This window comes from Aquarana catesbeiana, linkage group LG07 (genome assembly GCF_042186555.1).
Source record: "Aquarana catesbeiana isolate 2022-GZ linkage group LG07, ASM4218655v1, whole genome shotgun sequence".
Classification (NCBI taxonomy): domain Eukaryota; kingdom Metazoa; phylum Chordata; class Amphibia; order Anura; family Ranidae; genus Aquarana; species Aquarana catesbeiana.
In genome coordinates this window covers 320,375,848-320,403,328 of record NC_133330.1, presented here as the reverse complement: position 1 = coordinate 320,403,328, position 27,481 = coordinate 320,375,848, and the positions used below count along the sequence as shown (strand labels likewise).

Here is a 27,481-nt window from a genome sequence, read left to right as displayed (position 1 = left end):
AGTTTACGTGCCTCCGTCATCTGCTCTCTGCTGTCCTCTCTCCCTTGTCCTCCCCCCTCCGTGTCAGCTCTATCCACTCCACAAGTCTCCCCTCCTACTGCTCTCATAATACAACCACCTTTGAACAATCCCCTCCGCTATATTAAACAATGCCCCCAGTGCATTTGGTTTTTTTTTTTTTTTTTTTTTTTTAAAAAGCCACTTTGTACCTTATCTCAGAGTGCCGATCAGCACTCACATGACCCGCCACCTCTCTCAAGCCGACAGCTTCAGCGGGCGAGGCTGGGAAACCCCCGCTGATGTCAGCCAGGAGGAGGCGAGAGGCGACGGGCCATGTGAGCGCCGATCGACACTCTGAGATAAGGTACAAAGTGGCTTTTTTTCTAAAAAACAAACACACTGGGGGCATTGTTTATTATAGCAGAGGGGATTGCTCAAAGTTGGTTGTATGGGTTAAGAACCACTTTAAAATACACAGGTGGAAGACAAAAACACATAGCCAGCAATACTATCTATTACAGGATCCCTGCAATTTTTACCTCATCGTACTCTCCATCAGACTCTTCTCGTTCAATGTATTCTACATTTTCACGTTCATTAAAGCCTCCTCCATATCCTGCATAGTGATATAGGTGTAGTACAAGAATCAAATTATACATCAGAAACAACGAATGGATGCTACATTAAAGAGGAACTTCAAAAATGTTAAACATTTCTTCACCTGCTGATCCTGGCAGTAAGGGCTCGTTCTCACCTGCATCATACCTTGGCCTCCACTCTGAAAAGCGATCCATGATGGATGACAAGTAACTGGGAGGCAGTGTTGCCTCTACTCTGCCTGTTTTAACCCTGAAAATGCTGGGGAATTTGTTGCATTCGGCTGAGGTGATGCCACCAAATGTAACAGGGGGTTTAATTTTTGCCACGGCCACAAAGCAGAGCATCATAGCCACGGCAGGTGTTCATCCTTCAGTGGCTACACTCACTTTACTGTATTCTATGGAGGAGCAGCTTTATCACCCTGGAACAGAAAGTGTTGGAACTACAGAACTCCTCCCCCTCCCCTTTTTATCATAGGGGAGACGTGTTTTTTAGTCCCTGGGTGAACCAAGTAGGACTGATAACAATGCAAAGTGCACAGGAAAAACACTGGATTTCTGGTAGGATACAATTTTTTGTAATAATCTTATAGGACAAAAACACTCACAATAGTATATTTAGGGCTCATGCACACAGGACGTTTTTGCAGCTGCTTTTAGGGGTGTCTGACTTTTTTTTTTTTTTTTTTTTTTTTAAACTGCCTTACTGAACCACCCTCCATGGTAGTCTATTTGTCCATGCACACAAACTTTGAGGAGTTTGGAGGCAAACACATTTAGGGGCAGTAAAAAAAATAAATTGACTGCCTGTGCGTCCAGGAGCAGAGGCTGTTTGGCTGTAAAAACGTGGCTGAATGCTGTAACAAGCTTTTAGCGTTTTTACTGTAAAAACGCATCTTAGCACTATTCAAAAACCAAGACTAAAAGCGCATTTTTAGCGCTGCTTCTTTTTGACAGCTGCACAGGCATTTTTTAAACATTCTGTGTGCACACTGTACGTTTGTGCAGCTGCTCCCTGGGATGTCAGATGTTTTTTTTTTCCCCTGCATGCTAGCCTATGTGTCCATGCACACACAGACTTTTAGTAGCGTTTGGTGGCAGGGGCTTTTAGAGGCAGGAAAGAAAAAAAAAAAAAAAAATCTGCCAGTGTGTCCAGGAACAGCAGCGTTTTGGCAGAAAAAACGCTTGAAGCTTGTTAAACGTGTCAACGTTAGGAACGTTTAGCGCTTTAACCTTCATTCATTTCAATGGACAGAACAAATTAATATTCTGGCCAATGAAATGAACACCCAAAAAGGTTTTAATCTATTAAATACACAAAAAAAACAAAACACATTTACAAATAATGACATTGAGGTCATACCTGTTCTTTCTTCCAGTTTGGCATACTTTGGTGTATTACACATGTTACACTCTGATCGTCTGGCCCAATTTACATTCCCACATCTAGAACAGAAACAAAACAACACTTTAGTAACTTGCACATCTATGAAACAGTTACATACTTAGCGCAGGAAAAAAAAATAAAAAAATAAAAAAAAATAAAAAGGGGGGGGGTAGTGTTTTCAATTAATCAAAGCTTGAACCAGCATTATATTCATACAATGAAAAATTAAGTTTCTTTTAAGACACTACAATGAGCATGTTTATATTAGCAAGAGGAGACAGCCAATACAATGGCCAAGTTAAGCTGGCCATACATGGTGCAAATTACTTCTTTGCAACCACAGGCTGCAGGAAAGAAACTTGCACAATCACCCCCCCCCCCCATCAACACAGATAGTGCTGAACTGGCCAAGATGCGAACGTGTATGGCCAGCCTTAGCTTTTTCTGTAAAAAACCTGGTTGATCCTGCTGTTCACCATCTCCCGCTTCTGTCCATGTCCCCAATTCAGCTAAGGATTTTGCATATCGGCAGCTCTGCACATGCTCAGTTTTCAGTGAGTTTCTATGCTGAGCCCTCCCTGTCACACATGTGGGCGTATACACAGTGGTAAATGCCAGTCCACTCCCTCCCTCCTCCTCCATGCCCACTAACCAGCTAAACACAATGGGGGTGGGATATTACATGTAGATTGATGGAGGCTTCACCTCCCTCTTATTCTAAGACACGGGCTGGAAGGGCGTGACACAGCCTGTGACTGCCAGAAATCCACCCACACCATGTTATTGCCAAAAAATAATAAAGATTTTATTGCAAATATTATATTTGTATGCCAATTTTAAACAGTTTATTGATATTAAATTTTTACTCTGTATTCCAAAGGCTTTTATTTTTTATTAAACATATGACCAGCAGCAGAGGACTAAAAGCTTCTCATGTTAATGTTTCCCTGCAGACAGGCTGGTAAAGATCTGGGTCATGTGATAGCAGTATATCCATCAAAAAAAAAAAAAAAAACAGGAATTTCAATTGTTTTTATTAAAATAATTATAGTGCCATCATCTTTACAGATATAGAAGGGATAATGTAAATTTAACAGTGTGCGTTTAGTATCACTTTTTTAACCTCCCTCCTTATCTGCGTCCTGTCTCTTTAGTGCCTGTATAATAATCGCCAGCATGTTTCCTAATTTCCGAAAAATTGAAGCAAAAAATGAGATCACCCTGGGGTGTCTACTTTCCACAAAGAGGTCGATTTTGGGGTCTAGTGTTATAAATCATACAATTAAAAAAAAAAAAAAAATCTTAACAGAAAGGGGGGGGGAATCAGTTTTCTTTATTTTGTTCGTCGTTTTTTTTTTTCCCCCATTACATGGAATGTAAAAAATCAGGTTTTTATTTAATATCACCAAAAGAAAGCTCTGTCTTGAAAGAAAAAAAATTATATAAAATTCATTTGGGTACAGTGTTGCATGACCAATTAACTGTCAGTCAAATCACAGAAACTGAAAAATGGACCAATAATGAAGAGATGTATGACAGCTGGTAGTCGAGTAATAATATCCCTCAGAAAACTCTAAAAGCCTCGTACACGTTTCATGTTTAGATTTTCGGTCGACCGAAAATCTGTTTTTTTTGTGGCATGCTAGTCTCATGTCGAAAGTGACGAGGTTACTCCCAATCCGAAAATTTTCGTATGACAGAATACAACGTCAGAAGTGAAGTAATGTGTTGAATAGTTTTGTATGTATTCTTTTGTTTCTGAGCAGGTGTAGTGTTGCTCTTCCGATTTTTTTCAAACGAAAACCGTACTAATGAAACGAAAATCGGACAGAGTTCACATCCGACCAAAATTTTATACTCTGCACATCCAGCTTTTGTCTGACGAAAAAGCAAAAATCGGCTGTCGAAAGCACCGTACCAACAATCCGAAAATCGGCAGACAGCTCGCTGTACGAATTTTTCCATCCGATTTACGTATCGTGTGTACGGGCCTTAAAGCGGCATTCCGGCGGTAAAAAAAAAAAAAAAAAAAATGAATAAAATTCAGCAGCTACAAACACTGTAAATAAGTACTTACCTGTCCTGGTTGCCCGTGATGTCGGCCGCCTGAGGCCAACCCGTCCCTCAGCTCTCGGGTCCCAGCACCGCCATCCTAGGTAAGGGAAACGGGCAGTGGAGCCTTGCGGCTTCACTGCCAGTTTCCTACTGCGCACGCGCGAGCGGCGCTCTGTGAATGGCCCCGTGGTGTTCTGGGAACACACACAGTTCCCAGAAGACAACGGGGCCACTCACCGAGGAGCAGAACACGCTGCGGAAAAGGAAGAGGCAGATTAGGAAGACTGCCTAGCAACAAGGGTTTAGGTAAGTTTAAATATTTTTTTTTTTCAAATGTTTTTTTTTTATTTTTTTTTAGGATTTTTGGTAATTTTTTTTTTCAGGGTGGCCCTCCACTTTAAGGCTGCTTTCACACTGAGGCGGTTTTCAGGTATTTTAGCGCTAGAAATAGCCTCTAACTCCTGAAAACCGCCTCCCCATTCATTTCCTTATGACTTTTCACACTGGGGCGGTGCGCACTTGCAGGGTGTTATGAAAAGTCCTGCAAGCAGCATCTTTGGGGCGGGTTGGGAGCGGTGTATACACTGCTCCAAAAACGCCCTGCCCATTGAAATTAACGGGCAGCCCTGCCGAAGCACCAGCAAAGCGATTCGGCAGCGCCGCAACACGGGCGCTTTTAACCCTTTCTTTGGTCACTAGCGAGGGTTAAAAGCACCTCGCCAGCGGCCGAAAAGCACTGCTAAAATTGGCAGCGCTTTTCCTGCCAACACCCGGCGAGTTGAGTTTGTTGGTCTTTCTTTTCTTCTACAACTAAAAACCTTAAGGAAAAAAAAAAAAAAAAAAAAAAAAAAAAAAAAAAAAAGGCTGACTTTTATGGAATATTGCTGTGTGTATCTATATGACTGTAGCAGGAGTTTAGGCTTTTCTGCAGCATAGACTGATCCATAAATGATTCTATATACACTCTGTAGGACTATGCAAAATGGAAGTATCAGTGTTTCCCTTACATACATCCCATCCTAGCAACAGGAAAAAGCCAACTGGTTAGTAGCAGGGAAATTCCACACTCAAGACTAGAGGTGCACCGAAACATAATGGTCTAAAATGGTGCATTTTGCCGATAAGAGAAAAAGGTGGCGAAAACTATTTTGCCATGATTTTACCACGTTTTTACTGTGCTTATTGTGCGTTTCATAGGTCATGTGACTCAAAAAAACCGCATCTAAAACAAAACAGGTGTGTTATTGATGCGTTCTTGCTGCATTTTTAATGCATTTCAACGGGGAGGTGCATTTTTTTTTATTTTTTTTTTTTAATTTTTTTTAAACGGACCAAAAATGCAGTAAGCAAGATTTTTAACACCACAATGGGAGCGCAAGGGGCCAGTGAGAAGAGATACATAGAATTTAAAAAGGGATGGATTTTTCTTGCGCTAAAGGTGCCAATAACGGCCAACAATAAAATTCATATTCATTTAAATTCACGATATAAAAAACAAAAAAAAACAAACAAAAAACACACACTATATTATATACTGTGTGTGTGTGTGTAATATATATATTTTAATTTAAAAAAAAAAAAACTTGTCAGCTTTGTTTTTTTGGCCAATTGCATCCTGCATTTCCGGTACCAAAATTCCATTCCGTGCACCTCTACCTGAAGAGTAACTAAAAGGCAAAACTCTTTTTTAGTTTTGGATAGTGGGAAGAAGAATTAGAACATCGGTCAGGTTTTTTTTTTGCTGTCTGTGTCCCTGTTGGGGAGATTCTCCCTCTCTATTTGTCCTGTTTACTATTATCAAAGAAAGTAAAAAAAAAATCCCAAAAAAAGTAGTAGAGGGGAATCATCCAATGGGGACACTAGTTCTGGTGACCTGGGGGTCCCCAAGAAATTCCCTTAATTTGCAGGGATTTCCTCTCGCTTCCTGTTTGGCTATGGGACAGGAAGTGAAAGTAAATCTCTCCACTGGGACACAGATGGCAAAAACAGGGTAAGTTTCCTTCTCTTAACAGGCAGGTAGCTAGCACAGGTTTCTACCCCCCTGGTCAATGTTCAGAGAAGGCATACAAGTGCACGCCTCGATGTATGATACTTTTTTTTTTTTTTACAAAGACTACACAACACACAAGTTTATGAACAGCTTACGTTTTGCATTGCCAGTCATTAGCACTGAACAACCCGCGACTCTTTTCCGCCAAAGTTTTCCCAATCTCTGTCCCTCCAGCTTTCATCATTTTCGCATCAGTTGTTTTTTCTAAGTAGAACATAAAAAACGGTGAATATTCAGGACCAGAAAATATCCGGAAACTTGAGTAAACAAGTATATCAAAATCTCACCTCGTCCGCATCGGTTACAGCTTGTCCTTCTGGCAAAGTTCACATTGGCACATCTAAAAGAAGAAACAGCTGGGTAATGTATGCTCTCCGTGTGCTATATATATATATATATTGTATATTATTTGCGCTAGATAACTCTGCCTGAGCCGTCTTGAAACAAAGCCAATGTTCACTTCTCTCTGTACATAGCAGACAATCCATAATAACTATGTGATAAATTGTGTACAATGTGTGACCTTCACATGCAAGTTAATCATTACAATCACCAGCTCCGAAAAGGGATATAATTACTTTGTGTATTTTAAGACAACGTTATGCACTATTTTTAAAACAGGAAGCAAAATTAAAAAAACACTCCGGTTTAAACTGGAATTTCCCCCTAGAGTTACCTTGTACATTAACCCCACGCACACATGCGGCCTCAGCTTTAAGGGGTTGTACCGGGATGATGCATGCAGCTGCCGTTTTTTTTAGAACGGGCGGCCGATTCTTCAGGGGTAACAACCGATGCGCAACCCAGCACTTCCGTCGGCTAAAGTAAGACTGGAAGGAAGCCGGAAACAGCTTCCTTCCAGTCTTATTTCCGTAAACACAGGAGAGATGTCATTTCCGGATTACTCGGCTGCCAATGGCACCGTATAAAAAAAATGAAAAAAGTATTCAGAATCGCAGTTTTGGGCGATCTGAATACTTTGAAGTGCAAAGGAGGGGCTTGGGGTCTTTTAGACCCCCGATCCCTCCATAAAGAGTACCTGTCACCACCGATTACTGTCACGAGGGATGTTTACATGATCCCCCCCTATAGACTATCTCAAGTTGGACCCAGAATTGGATATCTGGGCAAAAAAAGCAAGCACAAGTTTCACATAACTACTGTATTTTTCACACAATAAGATGCACTTTCTTCCCCCTAAAAAATGGGGGGAAATGTCCCTGCGTCTTATGGAGTGACTACTGACCAGGCACAGCTCCCCCATCACCACGTCACAATATCGGCACTCAGCTTCTCTGTGGAGGAGAGAGGACAGGATGTGAGGCGGATCCTTGCAGAGGCATACCAAGGGGGAGCGGGGGGAGGCGGTCTGCCCCAGGTGCCAAAACATGGGGGGGGGGGGGGGGTGTCAGTGGCATTGCTAGTTCACTAGTACTTGTGAAAATACTCGGTTATCGGCACCTATATTGGTGCATCCCTGAAAAGAAAACACCGGTATTCAGGGGAGTATCGCATATCGCTTCTTGAACTCCTACAAGCCGCTGCACTGAAGATCAGTTTTCAGAGACTGGCTGCAAGACAGGTGGACAAGGGGGGGCCTGGAATGTGCACCCCCCAACATAGGACGACACGGGGGGGCCTGGAATGTGCACCCCCCACATGAGGACATAGGGGGGATGGAATGTGCAACCCAACGACATGGGGGGGCCCTGGAATGTGCACCCCCACATGACGACATGGGGGGGCCCTGGAATGTGCACCCCCACATGAAGGGCCCTGGATTGTGCACCCCCACATGAAGGGCCCTGGATTGTGCACCCCCACATGAAGGGCCCTGGATTGTGCACCCCCCACATAGGACGACACGGGGGGGGCCCTGGAATGTGCACCCCCACATGAAGGGCCCTGGATTGTGCACCCCCCACATAGGACGACACGGGGGGGGCCTGGAATGTGCAGCCCCCCCAACACAGGACACGGTGGGGCCTGGAATGTGCACCCCCCAACACAGGACGACACAGTGGGGCCTGGAATGTGCACCCCCACATGAGGACATGGGGGCCCTAGAATATGCACCCCCCCCACATGAGGACATGGGGGCCCTAGAATATGCACCCCCCCCACATGAGGACATGGGGGCCCTAGAATATGCACCCCCCCCACATGAGGACATGGGGGCCCTAGAATATGCACCCCCCCCACATGAGGACATGGGGGCCCTAGAATATGCACCCCCCCCACATGAGGACATGGGGGCCCTAGAATATGCACCCCCCCCACATGAGGACCCTAGAATATGCACCCCCCCCACATGAGGACATGGGGGCCCTAGAATATGCACCCCCCCCCACATGAGGACATGGGGGCCCTAGAATATGCACCCCCCCCCACATGAGGACATGGGGGCCCTAGAATATGCACCCCCCCCCCACATGAGGACATGGGGGCCCTAGAATATGCACCCCCCCCCACATGAGGACATGGGGGCCCTAGAATATGCACCCCCCCCCACATGAGGACATGGGGGCCCTAGAATATGCACCCCCCCCCACATGAGGACATGGGGGCCCTAGAATATGCACCCCCCCCACATGAGGACATGGGGGCCCTAGAATATGCACCCCCCCCACATGAGGACATGGGGGCCCTAGAATATGCACCCCCCCCCACATGAGGACATGGGGGCCCTAGAATATGCACCCCCCCCCACATGAGGACATGGGGGCCCTAGAATATGCACCCCCCCCACATGAGGACATGGGGGCCCTAGAATATGCACCCCCCCCACATGAGGACATGGGGGCCCTAGAATATGCACCCCCCCCACATGAGGACATGGGGGCCCTAGAATATGCACCCCCCCCACATGAGGACATGGGGGCCCTAGAATATGCACCCCCCCCACATGAGGACATGGGGGCCCTAGAATATGCACCCCCCCCACATGAGGACATGGGGGCCCTAGAATATGCACCCCCCCCACATGAGGACATGGGGGCCCTAGAATATGCACCCCCCCCACATGAGGACATGGGGGCCCTAGAATATGCACCCCCCCCACATGAGGACACGGGGGCCCTAGAATATGCACCCCCCCCCACATGAGGACACGGGGGCCCTAGAATATGCACCCCCCCCCCACATGAGGACACGGGGGCCCTAGAATATGCACCCCCCCCCCACATGAGGACATGGGGGCCCTAGAATATGCACCCCCCCCCACATGAGGACACAGGGGCCCTAGAATATGCACCCCCCCCCCCACATGAGGACACGGGGGCCCTAGAATATGCACCCCCCCCCCACATGAGGACATGGGGGCCCTAGAATATGCACCCCCCCCCACATGAGGACATGGGGGCCCAGAATGTGCACCCCCCCTACATAGGAAGACACGGGGGCCCTGGAATGTGCACCCCCCCCACACAGGAAAACACGGGGGGGGCCTTGAAATGTGCACCCCCGCGTGAGGACATGGGGGGGGGCCTGGAATGTGCACCCCCCCACATAGGAAGACATGGGGGGGCCCAGAATGTGCACCCCCCACGAGGACATGTCTGCTCTGGGTGTATTGGTGATCACAGGTCCTCTTTATATTCATTGACACTCCTGACTGGAATAAGGCCGCTGTCCTGTGTGATTGCTGGGAGTTGTAGTCCTCCAGCAGCACTAATCTCTCTCTCTCTCTCTCTCTCTCTCTCTCTCTCTCTCTCTCTCTCTCCCTCTCTCCCTCTCTCTCTCTCTCTCTCTCAGGCCTCGGCCTCTCCCCTCCATCTCCCCCACACCCCGCCGCCTCACTCACTTCTTGTCCGGACAGATCCAGTCTCCGTCACTGACGCGGAAATTCTTAGAAGACATCTTGGCGGCCTCCATCGGCTCGGTGATAAAGGACCCCGAATCCATTCGCCCTCTGTGAGTCCTGATCCTACGACGCGCACACGAATCACTCGCCGGCTTCCGGTCTGTTCCTGGCGGGCCCGCTGATGTCGCAATGGCAGACTTCCGAGACGAAGAGAGCGCCTATCAGGTCAGGAGGATGTATGGCTTATACAGGCATACGAAAGGACACCTAAGTGAACGCAAGGCCCCGAACTGGAAACGTGACGAGGGCGTTTCCTCAGTGACTCCTGCTGCGCATGCGTGATATTTTTACACCCTTATGGAACGCTTCAGTGACTCCTACTGGGCATGCGTGACACGTTTAACAACTCATGGAAGCTTCAGTGAATGCTACTGCGCGTGCGCGATATGTTTTTAAAGACGCATGAAATCTGTATATTAACAATTTCGCTGCCAGTGTCGCCTTTTCCGGTTTTTGTTTAAAAGTAAAGTTCATTTTTACAAAAGAACTACCTATGCAGGTGTTTCATCAGATTTGGCGACCCGTCAGAATTTGTAACGGAAGTGACGTTCCGTTGCCGCCATCTTTCTACACCCCGCACTTCTCCCCAGTAAGGATACTACGAGAAGGAGGCAAGCGGACATCTTGTTACACCCACCGGAGTTTTGCATTTCACACTTTTTTTTAACAGTAAACAAAGCTTATAGGGTCAAATACAGTATATAGAAATCCATCAGACTGTTTACATGTTGAATTATAAAAGCAGAGGTGTTCTGTCAGATTAGCAAACCTGTGAGATCAGCAGGTTTGCCGCTGCTTTTAAAATTCAACATCTAAACAGTCCGTCGGATTTCTATATACTGTATTTGACCTTATAAGCTTTGTTTACTGTTAAAAATAAGTGTGAAATGCAAAACTCCGGTGGGTGTAACAAGATGTCCGCTTGCCCCCTTCTCAGTGTATTCTTACTGTGGAGGAGTGCGGGGTGTAGCAAGGAAATTTGAAAGCGTTGCTTTAACTGACAATTGCGCGGTTGTGCGACGGTGTACCCAAATATAACTGATGTCCTTTTTTTATCACAAACAGAGCTTTCTTTTGGCGGTATTTGATCACCTCTGCAGTTTTTATTTTTTTATATATATTTTATAACTTATATTGGGACTGTGATATTGCGGTGAAAAAAATCGCTTTTTCAGGGAACAGTGACACCAGTACAGTGATCGGTAATAAAAAAATGCACGGTCACTGTACTAATGACACTGGCTGGGAAGGGGTTAACATCAGGGGCGATCAAAGGGTTAAGTGTATCCCTAGCTGGTGATTCAGTGTAGTGGGGGAGGGGGTTTTACTAATGGAAGGCATGGATCGGAATTTCTGCTTTGCAGAGACACAGGATCCATGCCTTCTGTAGAACGGCGATCTGCCTTGTTTACATAGACAGACTGTCATTCTGTCAGTGTACCGAATAGCCGGTGCCGGTGGAGATTGGGTCCACAGACCCGCTGTGTAAAATCACAGCGGAAGCACGCCGGTACGCCCTCGCGCCCGATACCCGGAAGTGCAGGATCACATATATTTACAAGATCCTGCGCAGTGCAGCTGCCCTGTAGCAGTAAATCTACTACTAAAGACATAGGAACACTTCTGTGACTTCTATTGCACATGCGTCCCTTGTTCTTAGAGGGGAACTTCACTCTCTGAATCAACAGTGGCTACTTTTCATCCTTACTAGCATTGGTAAAAAGATAGGAACGTATTTTGCATTTAGTTGTATCAACTTTTTTTTTTCTTTTTTAATTCCTCCAGTCACTTTCTGGTTGCTGGCCTAGGCAAATGATGTCATACATCCCAGAAGAGGAGGAAGGCATACAACTTTTTGAGATGGGAACGAGGGACACCTATTAGCAAAGGTATGTAGGCATAGGACACACCCCCTGCCACGCCCCCTTAAAGTAGAATTGGGGCTAGTTCACACCACAAAAACGTCCTCCAGATCCGTTCCAGATGAGTTTCTGCATGCGTGTTTTTGATGCCTTTCTGATGCGTTTTCCAGATTGGGTTCCAGATGCTTTTTCTCTTCTTTTCCCCTGTTTTTTTTTTCCACTGTACTGGGGTCCGGAGTGTTTTGATGCGTGTAAGTGCATTTCGGTGCATTTTTATTGCGCTTTACCGCGTTCCAGTACAGTTCCATGAAGGAAAAATGCAGCACGTTCTCTTTTTTTTTTTCGGGAACTGGAACACACGAACTGCAAGCATTGGTGTGAACTATGCCATTGGAAACCATATAACCTACTTTCTTGGATGTTGAAAGAAAGCACATGGAACACATGTGGTGTGAACTAGCCCTTACACAAAAAAAAAAAAAATGAGATAAACCCACATCTGCTTTTTATTCTACCACTACTATTCCTTTATATTGGCTTTTGAATTATTATTATTATTTTTTTAGTTTCTAAAGCAGTATTAAAGTGTTTGTAAGAGCCCTTTCACACTGGGGCGGGCGTCGGCGGTAAAGCGCCGCTATTGTAAGCGGCACTTTACCGTCGGTATGCGGCCGCTAGCGGGGCGGTTTTACCCCCCGCTAGCGGCCGAGAAATGGTTAAAAACCACTGCAAAGCGCCTCTGCAGAGGCACTTTGCCAGCAGTATAGCCGCGCCGTCCCATTGATTTCAATGGGCAGGAGCGGTGAAGGAGCGGTATACACTGCGCTCCTTCACCGCTCCAAAGATGCTGCTAGCAGGACTTTTTTTACCGTCCTGCCAACGCACCGCTCCAGTGTGAAAGCCCTTGGGGCTTTCACACTGGAATGAAAGCAGCGGCACTTTTGGGTCGGTTTGCAGGCGCTTATTATTAGCGCAATAGCGCCTGCAAACCGCCCCAGTGTGAAAGGACCCTAAAACCTTAAAGTGATTGTAAGTGTTTGTTTTTTTTAATTTAAAATAACAAACATATCATACTTACCTCCACTGTGCAGCTTGTTTTGCACAGAGTGGCCCCGAACCTGCTCTTCTGGGGTCCCTCGGCGTCTATCTCGGCTCCTCCCCGCATTAGATAACCCCCTCGGGGAAGCGCTTCCCCGAGGGGGTTACCTTGCGGGCGCGCTCCCGAGTCCAGCATTCGGTGTCCATAGCCGCTGAATGTATGACTCGGCCCGCCCCCTCGCGTCATTGAATTTGATTGACAGCAGCAGGAGCCAATGGCTGCTCTGCTATCAATCTATCCAATCAGGACACGAGACACCGGCCGGAGCTGGTGTGCTCGTTCCCGTTGCGCAAATTTCGGGGCTCAGGTAAGTATAAGGGGGGGGGCTCGGGGGCGCTGCTGCATTGAAAAATGTTTTTCACAGAATGCATTAAGGTGAAAAACGGCGAAGGTTTACAACCCCTTTAAGGTTTTTCACCTAAATGCATTCTATGTGTTTTTCCCACAAATAGAGCTTTCATTTGGTGGTATTTGATCACCTCTTCTGTTTTAATTTTTTGCGCTACAAACAAAAAAAGCTGATAATATTGAAAAAAAAAAAAAAAAAAAAACAATATTTTTTACTTTCTGTTATAAAATATACCCAATAAAAAAAAAGTAACAAATCAAATTTATTCATCAATTTAGGCCAATATGTATTCTGCTACATATTTTTGGTAAAAAGAAATCCCAATAAGCTTATATTGATTATATTGATTGGTTTGCGCAAAAGTTATAGCGTCCACAAACTATAAGATATTTTTATTTATTTATTTTTTATTTATTTTTTACTAGTAATGGTGGCAGTCAGCGACTTATATCGGGACTGTGATATTGCGGTGGAAAAATCCCTAGGAGAATCGCTTCCCCGAGGGGGTTACCTTGCGGGCGCGCTCCCGAGTCCAGCATTCAGTGTCCATAGCCACTGAATGTATGACTCGGCCCCGTCCCCTCACGTCATTGGATTTGATTGACAGCAGCGGGAGCCAATGGCTGTGCTGCTATCAATCTATCCAATCAGGAGACGAGACACCGTCAGGTAAGTATAAGGGGGGCTCGGGGGCGCTGCTGCATTGAAAAATGTTTTTCACCTTAATGCATAGAATGCATTAAGGTGAAAAACGGAGAGGGTAAACAACCCCTTTAAGGTTTTTCACATAAATGCATTCTATGTATTCAGGTGAAAAACTTTCTGTGCTGCCGCTCCTCCCCAAGACCCCTTCTTTTTCTTACCTGAGCCCAATCCAGCGAGGTGCATGAGCACAGCGGCTCCAGCTGCTGTCTTTATCCTCATTGGGCAGATTTATAGCAACAGGTGCCGTTGGCTCCCACTGCTGTCAATCAGAAGCTGTGACACGGGAGTGGAGAGCGGGCCGAGTCTGTGTCAATGGACGCAGCAACAGGACTTGGGAGCGAGCCTGCACGGGTGCCCCCATGGAAAGTGGCTTTCCGTGGGGGCACCTGATGAAGAGGAGGGGCCTGGAGCTCCAACGGGGAACCCCAGAAGAAGAGGATCGGGCTGCTCTGTGCAAAACCATTGTACAGAGCAGGTAAGTATAACATGTTTGTTATTTTTTATTAAAAAAAAATAAAAAAATCAAAGGTTCAGTATCACTTTAAACTCCAACAGCAAACATTTATTATATTGCAGCTTACCAATTCTTAGATGTGGTGGCTGCATTCGTTTTATCATTTAGGCTTTCTTTCATTCTTTTCACCTGCTGATCCAGCCAGTAAGTCTTTTGTCTTTTAACAGAACAAGCTTTCCTGCAAAATGTATCGGTTTACAGGGATAGCACAAACTTAACTATCACCGAGGGGTGCTTACAATGATCAGCTTTTATTTATTTATGTAAAACCTTTATCCAAAAAGGAAAAAAAAACTGTTTGCTGTAACTGCTTATAAAGTATTAGCTGGAGTTTAGCTTCAATTTGTTAGTGCATTTAAATCTGCCAGTACATTTAACGCTCCCCAAGACTGACCATGCTGCTGTCCAAAGATGCCGCCTGTGCTCCTTCATCCAGAGTGGGGGCACTCTAATACAGGAGATGTGTTACTGACCTGATCGCTGGGTGAAAACAGAGGTAAAAAGCCTAAAAAAAAAAAGAAAACGAATGCAGCCACCACATCTTATTGGTAAACTGCAATTTTTTTTTTTACATATTTGCTTTTGGGTTTAATACCACTTTAAATGGAGTATAAAATGGTCAAATCTCCTGCTTTGTTTTTTTAACCACTTCAATACCGGGCGCTTCCCCCCTTCCTGCCCAGGACAATTTTCAGCTTTCAGCGCTGTCACACTTTGAATGACAATTGCGCGGTCATGCTACACTGTACCCATATCAAATTATTTATTACTGATATGGTACACAGGTAATCCGCCCCCTTCTATGTGCCAAACACTGTGCTCATGGGACTAGCCCCTCACTCTAAGCAGCCACTTAATAATACAAAGTCATGTAAATTAATAATAAATGATACACTATAAACTTGCCCTCACCAATAGTGTGATCAAATAGCAGCGCTAAAAAATAACTAAAAAAATCTAAAAGAAAAAAAGTATATATATTTATATATATACGTGATTACTAATTGTGATACCTAAATTAACAGCTGTTTGTTGACAGTACTAAATGAATAAGTGTTTCTAATAAACAGACATAGTGTGACCCATCTGTGTAATAATCTAAAGAAAAAATGTTCAACATATAAGGTCCAAAAATTGAGTGATACGTAGTGAATAATGGTGGTAATATCAAATATATAATCTTCAGTGATAATATGTTCCACCACACCGCTGTGATTGTGACTTCCACTCCCCTTCAGCGAGTAAACTCACCAGCTCTTTTTGCCTTACACTCTCGTGTTCGGCTCACAGGCTTTTCCCACACAGTAGGGGGCAAAATGATAACCTCCAATCAATCCCCGCTTAGTAATCCAGAGTTTATATGCAAACGCTCTCTCCACATGAAAGAAAGGAAAAGCGATCCAATAGTGCAGTAACGCAACAAACTTTAATAAAAAATGACACTCTCCTCCACCATTGAACTCACATTTCACAAATTTCAATCAAGCGAAATAAGCACAGCAATCATGGTCATCACCAACAACACTTCAAACGCTAACTGGACGTATGGTGGTCACGGCGGACCCAGGTAATCTATTGGATGGTGACACTCTCACCCGTTCCCCGGAGTCTCCCGTAGCCACTTCCCCGCTCACTCGTATGGCGCTCCCTGTCACATTTAGTACTGTCAACAAACAGCTGTTAATTTAGGTATCACAATTAGTAATCACGTATATATAAATATATATACTTTTTTTCTTTTAGATTTTTTTAGTTATTTTTTAGCGCTGCTATTTGATCACACTATTGGTGAGGGCAAGTTTATAGTGTATCATTTATTATTAATTTACATATCAAATTATTATCATTTTCTTCCCACAAATAGAGTTTTCTTTTGGTGGTATTTGATCACCTCTGGGGTTTTTTATTTTTGCTAAACAAACTAAATAAGACTGACATTTTTGAAAAAAAAATAAGTTTTTCTTTGTTTCTGTTATAAAAATGTGTTTTCTCCTTCACTGATGGGCACTGATGAGGCGGCACTAATATGTAGAATTGATGGGCACTGATAGGTGGCATTGATATGCAGTACTGATGGGCACTGATATGTAGCACTGATGAGTACTGATAGGCGGCACTGATATGCAGTACTGATGGGCACTGATAGGCGGCACTGATATGTAGCACTGATGGGCACTGATAGGCAGCACTGATAGGCGGCACTGATGGGTACTGATAGGTGGCACTGATATGCAGTACTGATGGGCACTGATAGGCAGCACTGATAGGCGGCACTGATATGTAGCACTGATGGGTACTGATAGGCGGCACTGATATGTAGCACTAATGGGTACTGATAGGTGGCACTGATATGCAGTACTGATGGGCACTGATATGCAGTACTGATGGGCACTGATAGGCTGCACTTATATGTAGCACTGATGGGCACTGATAGGCAGCACTGATAGGCGGCACTGATCTGCAGTACTGATGGGCACTGATAGGTGGCACTGATATGTAGTACTGATGGGCACTGATATGCAGTACTGATGGGCACTGATAGGTGGCACTGATATGTAGCACTGTTGGGCACTGATAGGCGGCACTGATGGGCACTAATTGGTGGCACTGATAGATGGCACTGATAGGCAGCACTGATGAAGAGGTACTGACAAACATTACTGATAGGCACTGATTGGCATCTGTGAAGGGCACTGATAGGCTTACTGAAGGGCACTGATTGGCACTTTAATGGGCACTGAATGGTGATTTGGGTGGGCACTAATTGGCATTGTGGTGGGCACCTCTGATGGGTGCCGCGCTGCTAATCAATGTGCTGATTATCAGTGCACATCTCCTCTCTGACAGGAGAGCCACCGATTGGCTCTCCTTGTTAGTGCGAACCGAGGAAAGCCGTTTAGCGGCACTTCCTGGTTCACGCTGTGATCAGCTGTGATTGGTCACAGCTGATCACGTGGTAAAGAGCCTCCGTCAGAGGCTCTTTACCACGATTGGAAATGCGGTGTGTCAGAGTGACACAATACACCACCGATGGTTGCGTCATATGATGCTCAGTCAAGATAACTGAACCACTTTGCGGCTGTCATTCTGCTATAGGCCGGGCGGGAAGTGGTTCATGTTGTCTGTGTCCCATTTGGGAGATCTTCTTTAATCTCCTGCACTGTAGACACAAGAGGAAGAGATAGAACGTTCCTCCAAGTAAGGAAAATCCCCTCTTAGACAGAAGTCACTGAAACAGGTTCCCCCCGCAGGAAGATTTCCCATTTATTCATTGACAATGGCAAGGAGGACAAATAGATGGGTAAGGAGGTGCTGGATCTACACCTCAAATTAAAGTCTCATATTAATAGGAAAGTCTATAGAGGAGGGTATATTCTCTGTCGGTACGCAGCTCCAAAGTTGCTGAAATTGGATTCTGTAATTTATTCCCCAGCAAGATGTATTAATATTGTCCCAATAGCTCTCCAACTGTAGCAAGTCCCACATTTCTGGTGTTCTCCATCACTGGAGCCCCGATGAATAGTAAGATTCTGATGCCCTTGAAATGTGTTGGATTACACTTTGTGAGGAAATATACACTATATTGTCAAAAGTATTGGGATTCCCACCTTTACATACACATGAACTTTAATGACATCCCAGTCTTAGTCTGTAGGGTTCAATATTGAGTTGGCCCGCCCTTTGCAGCTATAACAGCTTCAACTCTTCTGGGAAGGCCGTCCACAAGGTTTAGGAGTGTGTCTATGGGAATGTTTGACCATTCTTCCAGAAGCGCATTTGTGAGGTCAGGCACTGATGTGGACGAGAAGGCCTGGCTAGCAGTCTCTGCTCTAATTCATCCCAAAGGTGTTCTATCAGGTTGAGGTCAGAACTCTGTGCAGGCCAGTCAAGTTCCTCCACCCCATGTCTTTATGGACCTTGCTTTGTGCACTGGTGTGCAGTCATGTTGGAACAGGAAGGGGCCATCCCCAAACTGTTCCCACAAAGTTGGGAGGATGAAATTGTCCAAAATTTCTTGCTGACAACATAAGAGTTCCCTTCACTGGAACTAAGGGGCCAAGCCAAACCCCTGATAAACAACCCCACACCATAATCCCCCCTCCACCAAATGATTTGGACCAGTGCACAAAGCAAGGTCCATAAAGACATGATGAGCTTTTTGGGTGGAGGAACTTAACTGGCCTACACAGAGTCCTGACCTCAACCCGATAGAACACCTTTTGGATGAATTAGAGTGGAGACTATGAGCCAAACCTTCTCGTCCACATCAGTGCCTGACCTCACAAATGTGCTTCTGGAAGAATGGTTAAACATTCCCATAGACACACTCCTAAACCTTGTGGACAGCCTTCCCAGAAGAGTTGAAGCTGTTATAGCTGCAAAGGGTGGGCCAACTCAATATTGAACCCTACGGACCAAGACTGGGAGGTCATTAAAGTTCATGTGCGTGTAAAGGCAAGCGTCACAATACTTTTGACAATATAGTGTATATATGTAGCCAGGTGCTGGCTCACTTTGCCTGTGTCATTGTGGCACATCCTGTAACACCAGCTGCAGTGCAAATAGAGAATGTCCCGCGCTGAGGTCAGGTAATAATCTCCTGATCTGATACTATTAGCTGCGGCCTCCACCGTGACACCTACTAAGTGGGGTCTGAAGATGAGAAATATATAGGAATATGGTGGCAATGGTGCTGCCTAAGGTTAGTGTATTTATTTAAAGTGACAAGTGCTGTCCAATACTCAATGTGCAAATCCCAAAGCAATAAATAAATAAATAAACCTGCTACGTAAACGTGTCGTGTGCTATGGACTAATAATGTCCTCAAATGACAAATCAAGTGCTCCTTAGAAGGATATATATGGTGCAACCTGTGCTATAAAGTGACTTGGTGCTATTCAAATAATGCCAGTGCTAATATCATTCCATTAATTGTCCACAAACTGAAAAGTTAGTTGATAATAGGGAATAATCTATAAAAACATATAAAAATACAAATGTAGATGAAAATAAAAATTTAAAATGAAAAATAAAAATAGAAATATATGAACTGAGTGACTGTGTCTTCAAAAAAATCATCAAAAACAGTCTTTCACGATAAATCAAGTGACTTTCTTCTCTGCTTGTGCCTGGTGAGTAAATATACATATAGGTGCTCCAAACCGTGCTCTTCTCATATACGCTCTTACCAGAGAACTCTCCCCACTAGGGGGTGTTGCGCCTTTCACAGCTTCACTGCTGTATTAGCTGGAAAAAACCTTAAATGCTTAAGCCTCTTTGGAGCCCCTTCTCCTCGGTTTTTGACTCAGTGTATGTGGGAAGAAATTGAAACCTCCATAGTGCAATAACTTTTTAACTATCTTACTCGTATAAATTAAAAGTATGCCCTTACAGTGTGTAAAAATCAATAGCGCAGTTTAAAATAGGAAGTGCTGTCTCCTCTGCATTCCACACTCGTATACCAGAAGTGACGCTGTGGCTCCGCCCTACGCGTATCGTCATCAAGACGTCTACTGGAGTGGCACCATATTGCTACACTTCCTGGTTTAAATAAGACGTGGTATCCTAGCAAACCTGTACCGCATGACGTTGTCTGCCATTTTCTTGTAGACATTTGTTACATTCTAATCTCTATCATGGTATGAGCCTTCAGCGGCCATGTTTAGTTAGTTTGTTACGTTCTCATATAACAATTTAAATCCCCAATCGTAATTCCAATTAGGAAAGCCAGCTTGGACAGCTCAAACAAATCTTTAATCAAATTGACTTGAGGAAAAAACACCTATATATGCAAATTCCTCGGCCGTGTCACCCATGCCCGGGTGCGTGTTAAAAATGCTGCCCAGGGAGCACCACATGATATTCGCCCACATAGTACATAATATCTATATACATTAATACATCAAATTGCATAGAGAAATCATAAGTTATAATAAGCTAAATCCATGAAATGTTTTATTAATAAAACACTATTAAAAAACACTGTTAAAAAGGAGGAATCTAAATGATTGAACAATATATATTGCTTTATAAGTGACCATGGGCAGTTTTGATGAAATAAGTAATATGCCCCGTACACACGGTCGGATTTTCCGATGGAAAATGTGTGATAGGACCTTGTTGTCGGAAATTCTGACCGTGTGTGGGCTCCATCACACATTTTCCATCGGAATTTCCGACACAGAGTTTGAGAGCAGGCTATAAAATTTTCCGACAACAAAATCCGTTGTCGGAAATTCCGATTGTGTGTACACAAATCTGACGGACAAAGTGCCACGCATGCTCAGAATAAATAAAGAGAGGAAAGCTATTGGCCACTGCCCCGTTTATAGTCCCGATGTACGTGTTTTACGTCACCGCGTTTAGAACGATCGGATTTTCCGACAACTTTGTGTGACCGTGTGTATGCAAGACAAGTTTGAGCCAACATCCGTTGGAAAAAATCCTAGGATTTTGTTGTCGGAATGTCCGATCAATGTCCGACCGTGTGTACGGGGCATTATTGTTTTTTTTTATTAAATTAAGTTTAAACCTAAGAGTGTTAAAAAATATTATTTAAAAATATTAATTAAAACTGAGTCAGTCTATGAAGGTTGTCATAAAAATTGTCTGAAAGCGCATTTAAATATACATGGTGTTATGACGTGGAGAAAGGGAGATAATTGGAAGTTGGTTATACATAATTAACCTAAATATAATTATTAGAGTACGTTTAAACTATTTGGATGGTCCAGGACCATAGCTTATAAAATTACCATTGGTAGGAAATGTACATTAAAAGGGACCAATAGGTAGGTTTAGAAGTTTCTGCTTGCTACTTGAGAGGTAATAGGTTGTTAAAGGGACTGTATGTATGAGGTTAGAAATTGGTGATAAAGCAATTTAAGTCAATGTCAATGTTCAGACCATCTGGTTGGAGAGTGTTAAGCAAGAAAAACCCCAAGAGCCCAAAGAGGAAACGTAAAAGAGGGAAACGAGGGGGCACAAAGAAAAAGAAGGCGGGAGCACTAGGAACGGGTATTTTCAATTTGAGTGATATAAATTTTAATGAGGAGGAATTAAAAGTTTTAGAAGAATTTTTTTGAAGGCACCGTCACTCAGTTCATATATTTATATTTTTATTTTTAATTTTACATTTTTATTTTCATCTACATTTGTATTTTTATATGTTTTTATATACTATTCCCTATTATCAACTAACTTTTCAGTTTGTGGACACTTAATGGAATGATATTAGCACTGGCATTATTTGAATAGCACCAAGTCACTTTATAGCACAGGTTGCACCATATATATCCTTCTAACGCCGCGTACACAAGGGCGGACTTTTCGGCCGGACCGGTCCGACGGACCGAATCCGGTGGACAATCCGTGTGTGGGCTTCATCGGACCTTCAGCGGGTTTTTTCTGTCGAAAGTCTGACGGACTTTAGATTTGAAACATGCTTCAAATCTTTACGTCGTAACGCCGTCGGACCCAGTTCCTATCGAGAAATCCGCTCATCTGTATGCTAGTACGACGGACAAAAACCAACGCTAGGGCAGCTATTGGCTATTGGTTATCAACTTCCTTATTTTAGTCCGGTGTACGTCATCACGTACGAATCCATCGGACTTTGGTGTGATTGTGTGTAGGCAAGTCCGTTCATTGGGAAAGTCCATTGGAAGTCCGCCGAAAGTCCGTCGGATAGTCCGTCAGACCAGTCCAGTCAAAAAGTCCACCCGTGTGTACGCAGCATTAGGAGTACTTGATTTGTCATTTGAGGACATTACAGTCCATAGCACGCGTCACATTTACGTAGCAGGTTTATTTATTTATTTATGGGATTTGCACATTGAGTATTGGACAGCACATGTCACTTTAAATAAATACACTAACCTTAGGCAGCGCCATTGCCACCATATTCCTATATATTTCTCACCAGCTGCAGTGCACCTGGTTCCTTCTAGTGCACAGCCTGGACACTGTGTCAGAATCTCCTGAATGCAGAGCAAGCAGAAAGCACAGCTGAGAGCAAGGAATCTTGGGATATGTGGTCCAAAGAGCCAGGATTTGCATTGGAGCCAGACTGCTGCAGACTACAACTTCCAGTCGGCTGGGAGAGAGAGAAGAATGCTGGGTGAGGATATACAGTTGTATGCAAACGTTTAGGAGCCCCTGACAATTACCATGATTATCATTTATAAATATCTGGGTGTTTGGATCAGCAATTTCATTTTGATCTATCAAATAACTGAAGGACACAGTAATATTTCAGTAGTGAAATGAGGTTTATTGGATTAACAGAAAATGCGCAATATGCATGAAAACGAAAGTAGACAGGTGTAAAAAATGTGGGCACCCTTGTCATTTTGTTGTCATTTTGTTGATTTGAATACCTGTAACTACTTAGCACTGATTAATTGGAACACACGATTGGATTGGTGAGCTCATTAAGCCTTGAACTTCATAGACAGGTGCATCCAATCATGAGAAAAGGTATTTAAGGCGGCCAATTGCAAGTTGTTCTCTTTGACTCTCCTCTGAGGAGTGGCAACACGGGGGCCTCAAAACAACTTTCAAATGACCTGAAAACAAAGATTGTTCTACATTATGGTTTAGGGGAAGGCTACAAAAAGTTATCGCAGAGATATAAGCTGTCAGTGTCCACTGTGAGGAACATAGTGAGGAAATGGAAGACCACAGGCACAGTTCGTGTTAAGGCCAGAAGTGGCAGGCCACATAAAATATTGGAGAGGCAAAGGCGAAGGATGGTGAGAACGGTCAAAAACAGCCAACGGACCACTTCCAAAGACCTACAACATCAACTTGCTGCAGATGGTGTCACTGTGCATCCTTTAACAATTCAGCGCACTTTGCACAGGGAGAAGCTGTATGGGAGAGTGATGCGAAAGAAGCCTTTTCTGCGTACACACCACAAATGGAGTCGCTTGAGGTATGCAAACGCACATTTGAACAAGCCAGCTTCATTTTGAAATAAGGTGCTGTGGACTGATGAAACAAAGTTTGAGTTATTTGGTCATAACAAGGGGCGTTATGCATGGCCGCAAAAGAACACAGCATTCCAAGAAAAACACTTGCTACCCACAGTAAAATTTGGTGGAGGTTCCATCATGCTGTGGGGCTGTGTGGCCAGTGCCGGTACTGGGAATCTGGTTAACCACTTGCCGACCGCCTAACGCCGATATACGTCGGCAGAATGGCACGGGCAGGCAGAACCACGTACCCGTACGTGATCTGCCTCCCGCGGGCGGGGGGTCCGATCGGACCCCCCCCCCGGTGCCAGCGGCGGTCGGCATCTCACTGGGAGCGTTGGGAGGCGAGGGGGAGACCATCCGATCGTGGCCCCCCCCCTCGCGATCGCTCCCAGCCAATGGGAATCCTCCTCTGCCTGTGTGTAGTTTCACACAGGCAGAGGATGTGATGTCATCTCTCCTCGGCTTTGGCAGTTTCCGTCCCAGCGCCGAGGAGAGAAGACATGTAAGTGCACAACACACACACACACAGTAGAACATGCCAGGCATACTTTACACCCCCGACCCCCCCCGATCGCCCCCCGATCCCCCCCCAATCACCTCCCCCCCCCCGTCACAAACTGACACCAAGCAGTATTTTTTTTTTTTTTTCTGATTACTGCAGGGTGTCAGTTTGTGACAGTTAAAGTGTTAGGGCAGTGAGTATTACCCCCCTTTAGGTCTAGGGTACCCCCCTAACCCCCCCTAATAAAGTTTTAACCCCTTGATCACCCCCTGTCACCAGTGTCACTAAGCGATCATTTTTCTGATCGCTGTATTAGTGTCGCTGGTGACGCTAGTTAGGGAGGTAAATATTTAAGTTCGCTGTCAGCGTTTTATAGCGTCAGGGACCCCCATATACTATCTAATAAATGTTTTAACCCCTTGATTGCCCCCTAGTTAACCCTTTCACCACTGATCACCGTATAAGTGTTACGGGTGACGCTGGTTAGTTCGTTTATTTTTTATAGTGTCAGGGCACCCGCCGTTTATTACCGAATAAAGGTTTAGCCCCCTGATCGCCCGACGGTGATATGCGTCGCCCCAGGCAGCGTCAGATTAGCGCCAGTACCGCTAACACCCACGCACGCAGCATACGCCTCCCTTAGTGGTATAGTATCTGTACAGATCAATATCTGATCCGATCAGATCTATACTAGCATCCCCAGCAGTTTAGGGTTCCTAAAAACGCAGTGTTAGCGGGATCAGCCCAGATACCTGCTAGCACCTGCGTTTTTCCCCTCCGCCCGGCCCAGCCCAGCCCACCCAAGTGCAGTATCGATCGATCACTGTCACTTACAAAACACTAAACGCATAACTGCAGCGTTCGCAGAGTCAGGCCTGATCCCTGCGATCGCTAACAGTTTTTTTGGTAGCGTTTTGGTGAACTGGCAAGCACCAGCCCCAGGCAGCGTCAGGTTAGCGCCAGTACCGCTAACACCCACGCACGCACGGTACACCTCCCTTAGTGGTATAGTATCTGAACGGATCAATATCTGATCCGATCAGATCTATACTAGCGTCCCCAGCAGTTTAGGGTTCCCAAAAACGCAGTGTTAGCGGGATCAGCCCAGATACCTGCTAGCATCTGCGTTTTGCCCCTCCACCCGGCCCAGCCCAGCCCACCCAAGTGCAGTATCGATCGATCACTGACACTTACAAAACACTAAACGCATAACTGCAGCGTTCGCAGAGTCAGGCCTGATCCCTGCGATTGCTAACAGTTTTTTTGTAGCGTTTTGGTGAACTGGCAAGCACCAGCGGCCTAGTACACCCCGGTCGTAGTCAAACCAGCACTGCAGTAACACTTGGTGACGTGGCGAGTCCCATAAGTGCAGTTCAATCTGGTGAGGTGGCAAGCACGAGTAGTGTCCCGCTGCCACCAAGAAGACAAACACAGGCCCGTCGTGCCCATAGTGCCCTTCCTGCTGCATTCGCCAATCCTAATTGGGAACCCACCGCTTCTGCAGCGCCCGTACTTCCCCCATTCACATCCCCAACCAAATTCAGTCGGCTGCATGAGAGGCATTTTTATGTCCTCCAGAGTACCCCTACCCAACGAACCCCCCCAAAAAAGATGTCGTGTCTGCAGCAAGCGCGGATATAGGCGTGACACCCGCTATTATTGTCCCTCCTGTCCTGACAATCCTGGTTTTTGCATTGGTGAATGTTTTGAACGCTACCATTCATTAGTTGAGTATTAGCGTAGGGTACAGCATTGCACAGACTAGGACACACTTTCACAGGGTCTCCCAAGATGCCATCGCATTTTGAGAGACCCGAACCTGGAACCGGTTACCGTTATAAATGTTAGTTACAAAAAAAAGTGTAAAAAAAAAAAAAAAAAAAAAAAACACACATACAAAAATATAAAATAAAAAAAAATAGTTGTCGTTTTATTGTTCTCTCTCTCTCTATTCTCTCTCTATTGTTCTGCTCTTTTTTACTGTATTCTATTCTGCAATGTTTTATTGTTATTATGTTTTATCATGTTTGCTTTTCAGGTATGCAATTTTTTATACTTTACCGTTTACTGTGCTTTATTGTTAACCATTTTTTTGTCTTCAGGTACGCCATTCACGACTTTGAGTGGTTATACCAGAATGATGCCTGCAGGTTTAGGTATCATCTTGGTATCATTCTTTTCAGCCAGCGGTCGGCTTTCATGTAAAAGCAATCCTAGCGGCTAATTAGCCTCTAGACTGCTTTTACAAGCAGTGGGAGGGAATGCCCCCCCCCCCAACGTCTTCCGTGTTTTTCTCTGGCTCTCCTGTCTCAACAGGGAACCTGAAAATGCAGCCGGTGATTCAGCCAGCTGACCATAGAGCTGATCAGAGACCAGAGTGGCTCCAAACATCTCTATGGCCTAAGAAACCGGAAGCTACGAGCATTTTATGACTTAGATTTCGCCGGATGTAAACAGCGCCATTGGGAAATTGGGAAAGCATTTTATCACACCGATCTTGGTGTGGTCAGATGCTTTGAGGGCAGAGGAGAAATCTAGGGTCTAATAGACCCCAATTTTTTCAAAAAAGAGTACCTGTCACTACCTATTGCTATGATAGGGGATATTTACATTCCCTGAGATAACAATAAAAATGATTTAAAAAAAAGATAAAAAAATGAAAGGAACTGTTTAAAAATAAGATAAAAAAAAAATAATAATAAAGAAAAAAAAAAAGCACCCCTGTCCCCCCTGCTCTTGCGCTAAGGCGAACGCAAGCGTCGGTCTGGCGTCAAATGTAAACAGCAATTGCACCATGCATGTGAGGTATCACCGCGAACGTCAGATCGAGGGCAGTAATTTTAGCAGTAGACCTCCTCTGTAAATCTAAAGTGGTAACCTGTAAAGGCTTTTAAAGGCTTTTAAAAATGTATTTAGTTTGTCGCCACTGCATGTTTGTGCGCAATTTTAAAGCATGTCATGTTTGGTATCCATGTACTCGGCCTAAGATCATCTTTTTTATTTCATCAAACATTTGGGCAATATAGTGTGTTTTAGTGCATTAAAATTTAAAAAAGTGTGTTTTTTCCCCAAAAAATGCGTTTGAAAAATCGCTGCGCAAATACCGTGTGAAAAAAAAACATGAAACACCCACCATTTTAATCTGTAGGGCATTTGCTTTAAAAAAATATATAATGTTTGGGGGTTCAAAGTAATTTTCTTGCAAAAAAAAATTATTTTTTTATGTAATCAAAAAGTGTCAGAAAGGGCTTTGTCTTCAAGTAGTTAGAAGAGTGGGTGATGTGTGACATAAGCTTCTAAATGTTGTGCATAAAATGCCAGGACAGTTCAAAACCCCCCCAAATGACCCTATTTTGGAAAGTAGACACCCCAAGCTATTTGCTGAGAGGCATGTCGAGTCCATGGAATATTTTATATTGTGACACAAGTTGCGGGAAAGAGACAATTTTTTATTTTTTTTATTTTTTTTTTGCGCAAAGTTGTCACTAAATGATATATTGCTCAAACATGCCATGGGGA

General features: G+C 44.6%; 1 protein-coding gene across 1 annotated transcript in view; it reads right to left on the bottom strand.

The window, feature by feature from the left end:
* ZRANB2 (zinc finger RANBP2-type containing 2) overlaps nucleotides 1–10,201 on the bottom strand; it is a 29,652-nt gene extending 19,451 nt beyond the window's left edge. The window contains exons 1-5 of the mRNA XM_073593748.1: nucleotides 9,894–10,201; nucleotides 6,379–6,431; nucleotides 6,187–6,295; nucleotides 1,963–2,045; nucleotides 540–616 (exon numbers count right to left, since the gene is read on the bottom strand). Of these exons, the coding sequence (XP_073449849.1) occupies nucleotides 540–616; nucleotides 1,963–2,045; nucleotides 6,187–6,295; nucleotides 6,379–6,431; nucleotides 9,894–9,994 (423 nt within the window). The 5' untranslated portion in view covers nucleotides 9,995–10,201. The remainder of the gene's footprint in view (nucleotides 1–539; nucleotides 617–1,962; nucleotides 2,046–6,186; nucleotides 6,296–6,378; nucleotides 6,432–9,893) is intronic.
* Between the last annotated feature and the right edge of the window lie 17,280 nt (nucleotides 10,202–27,481).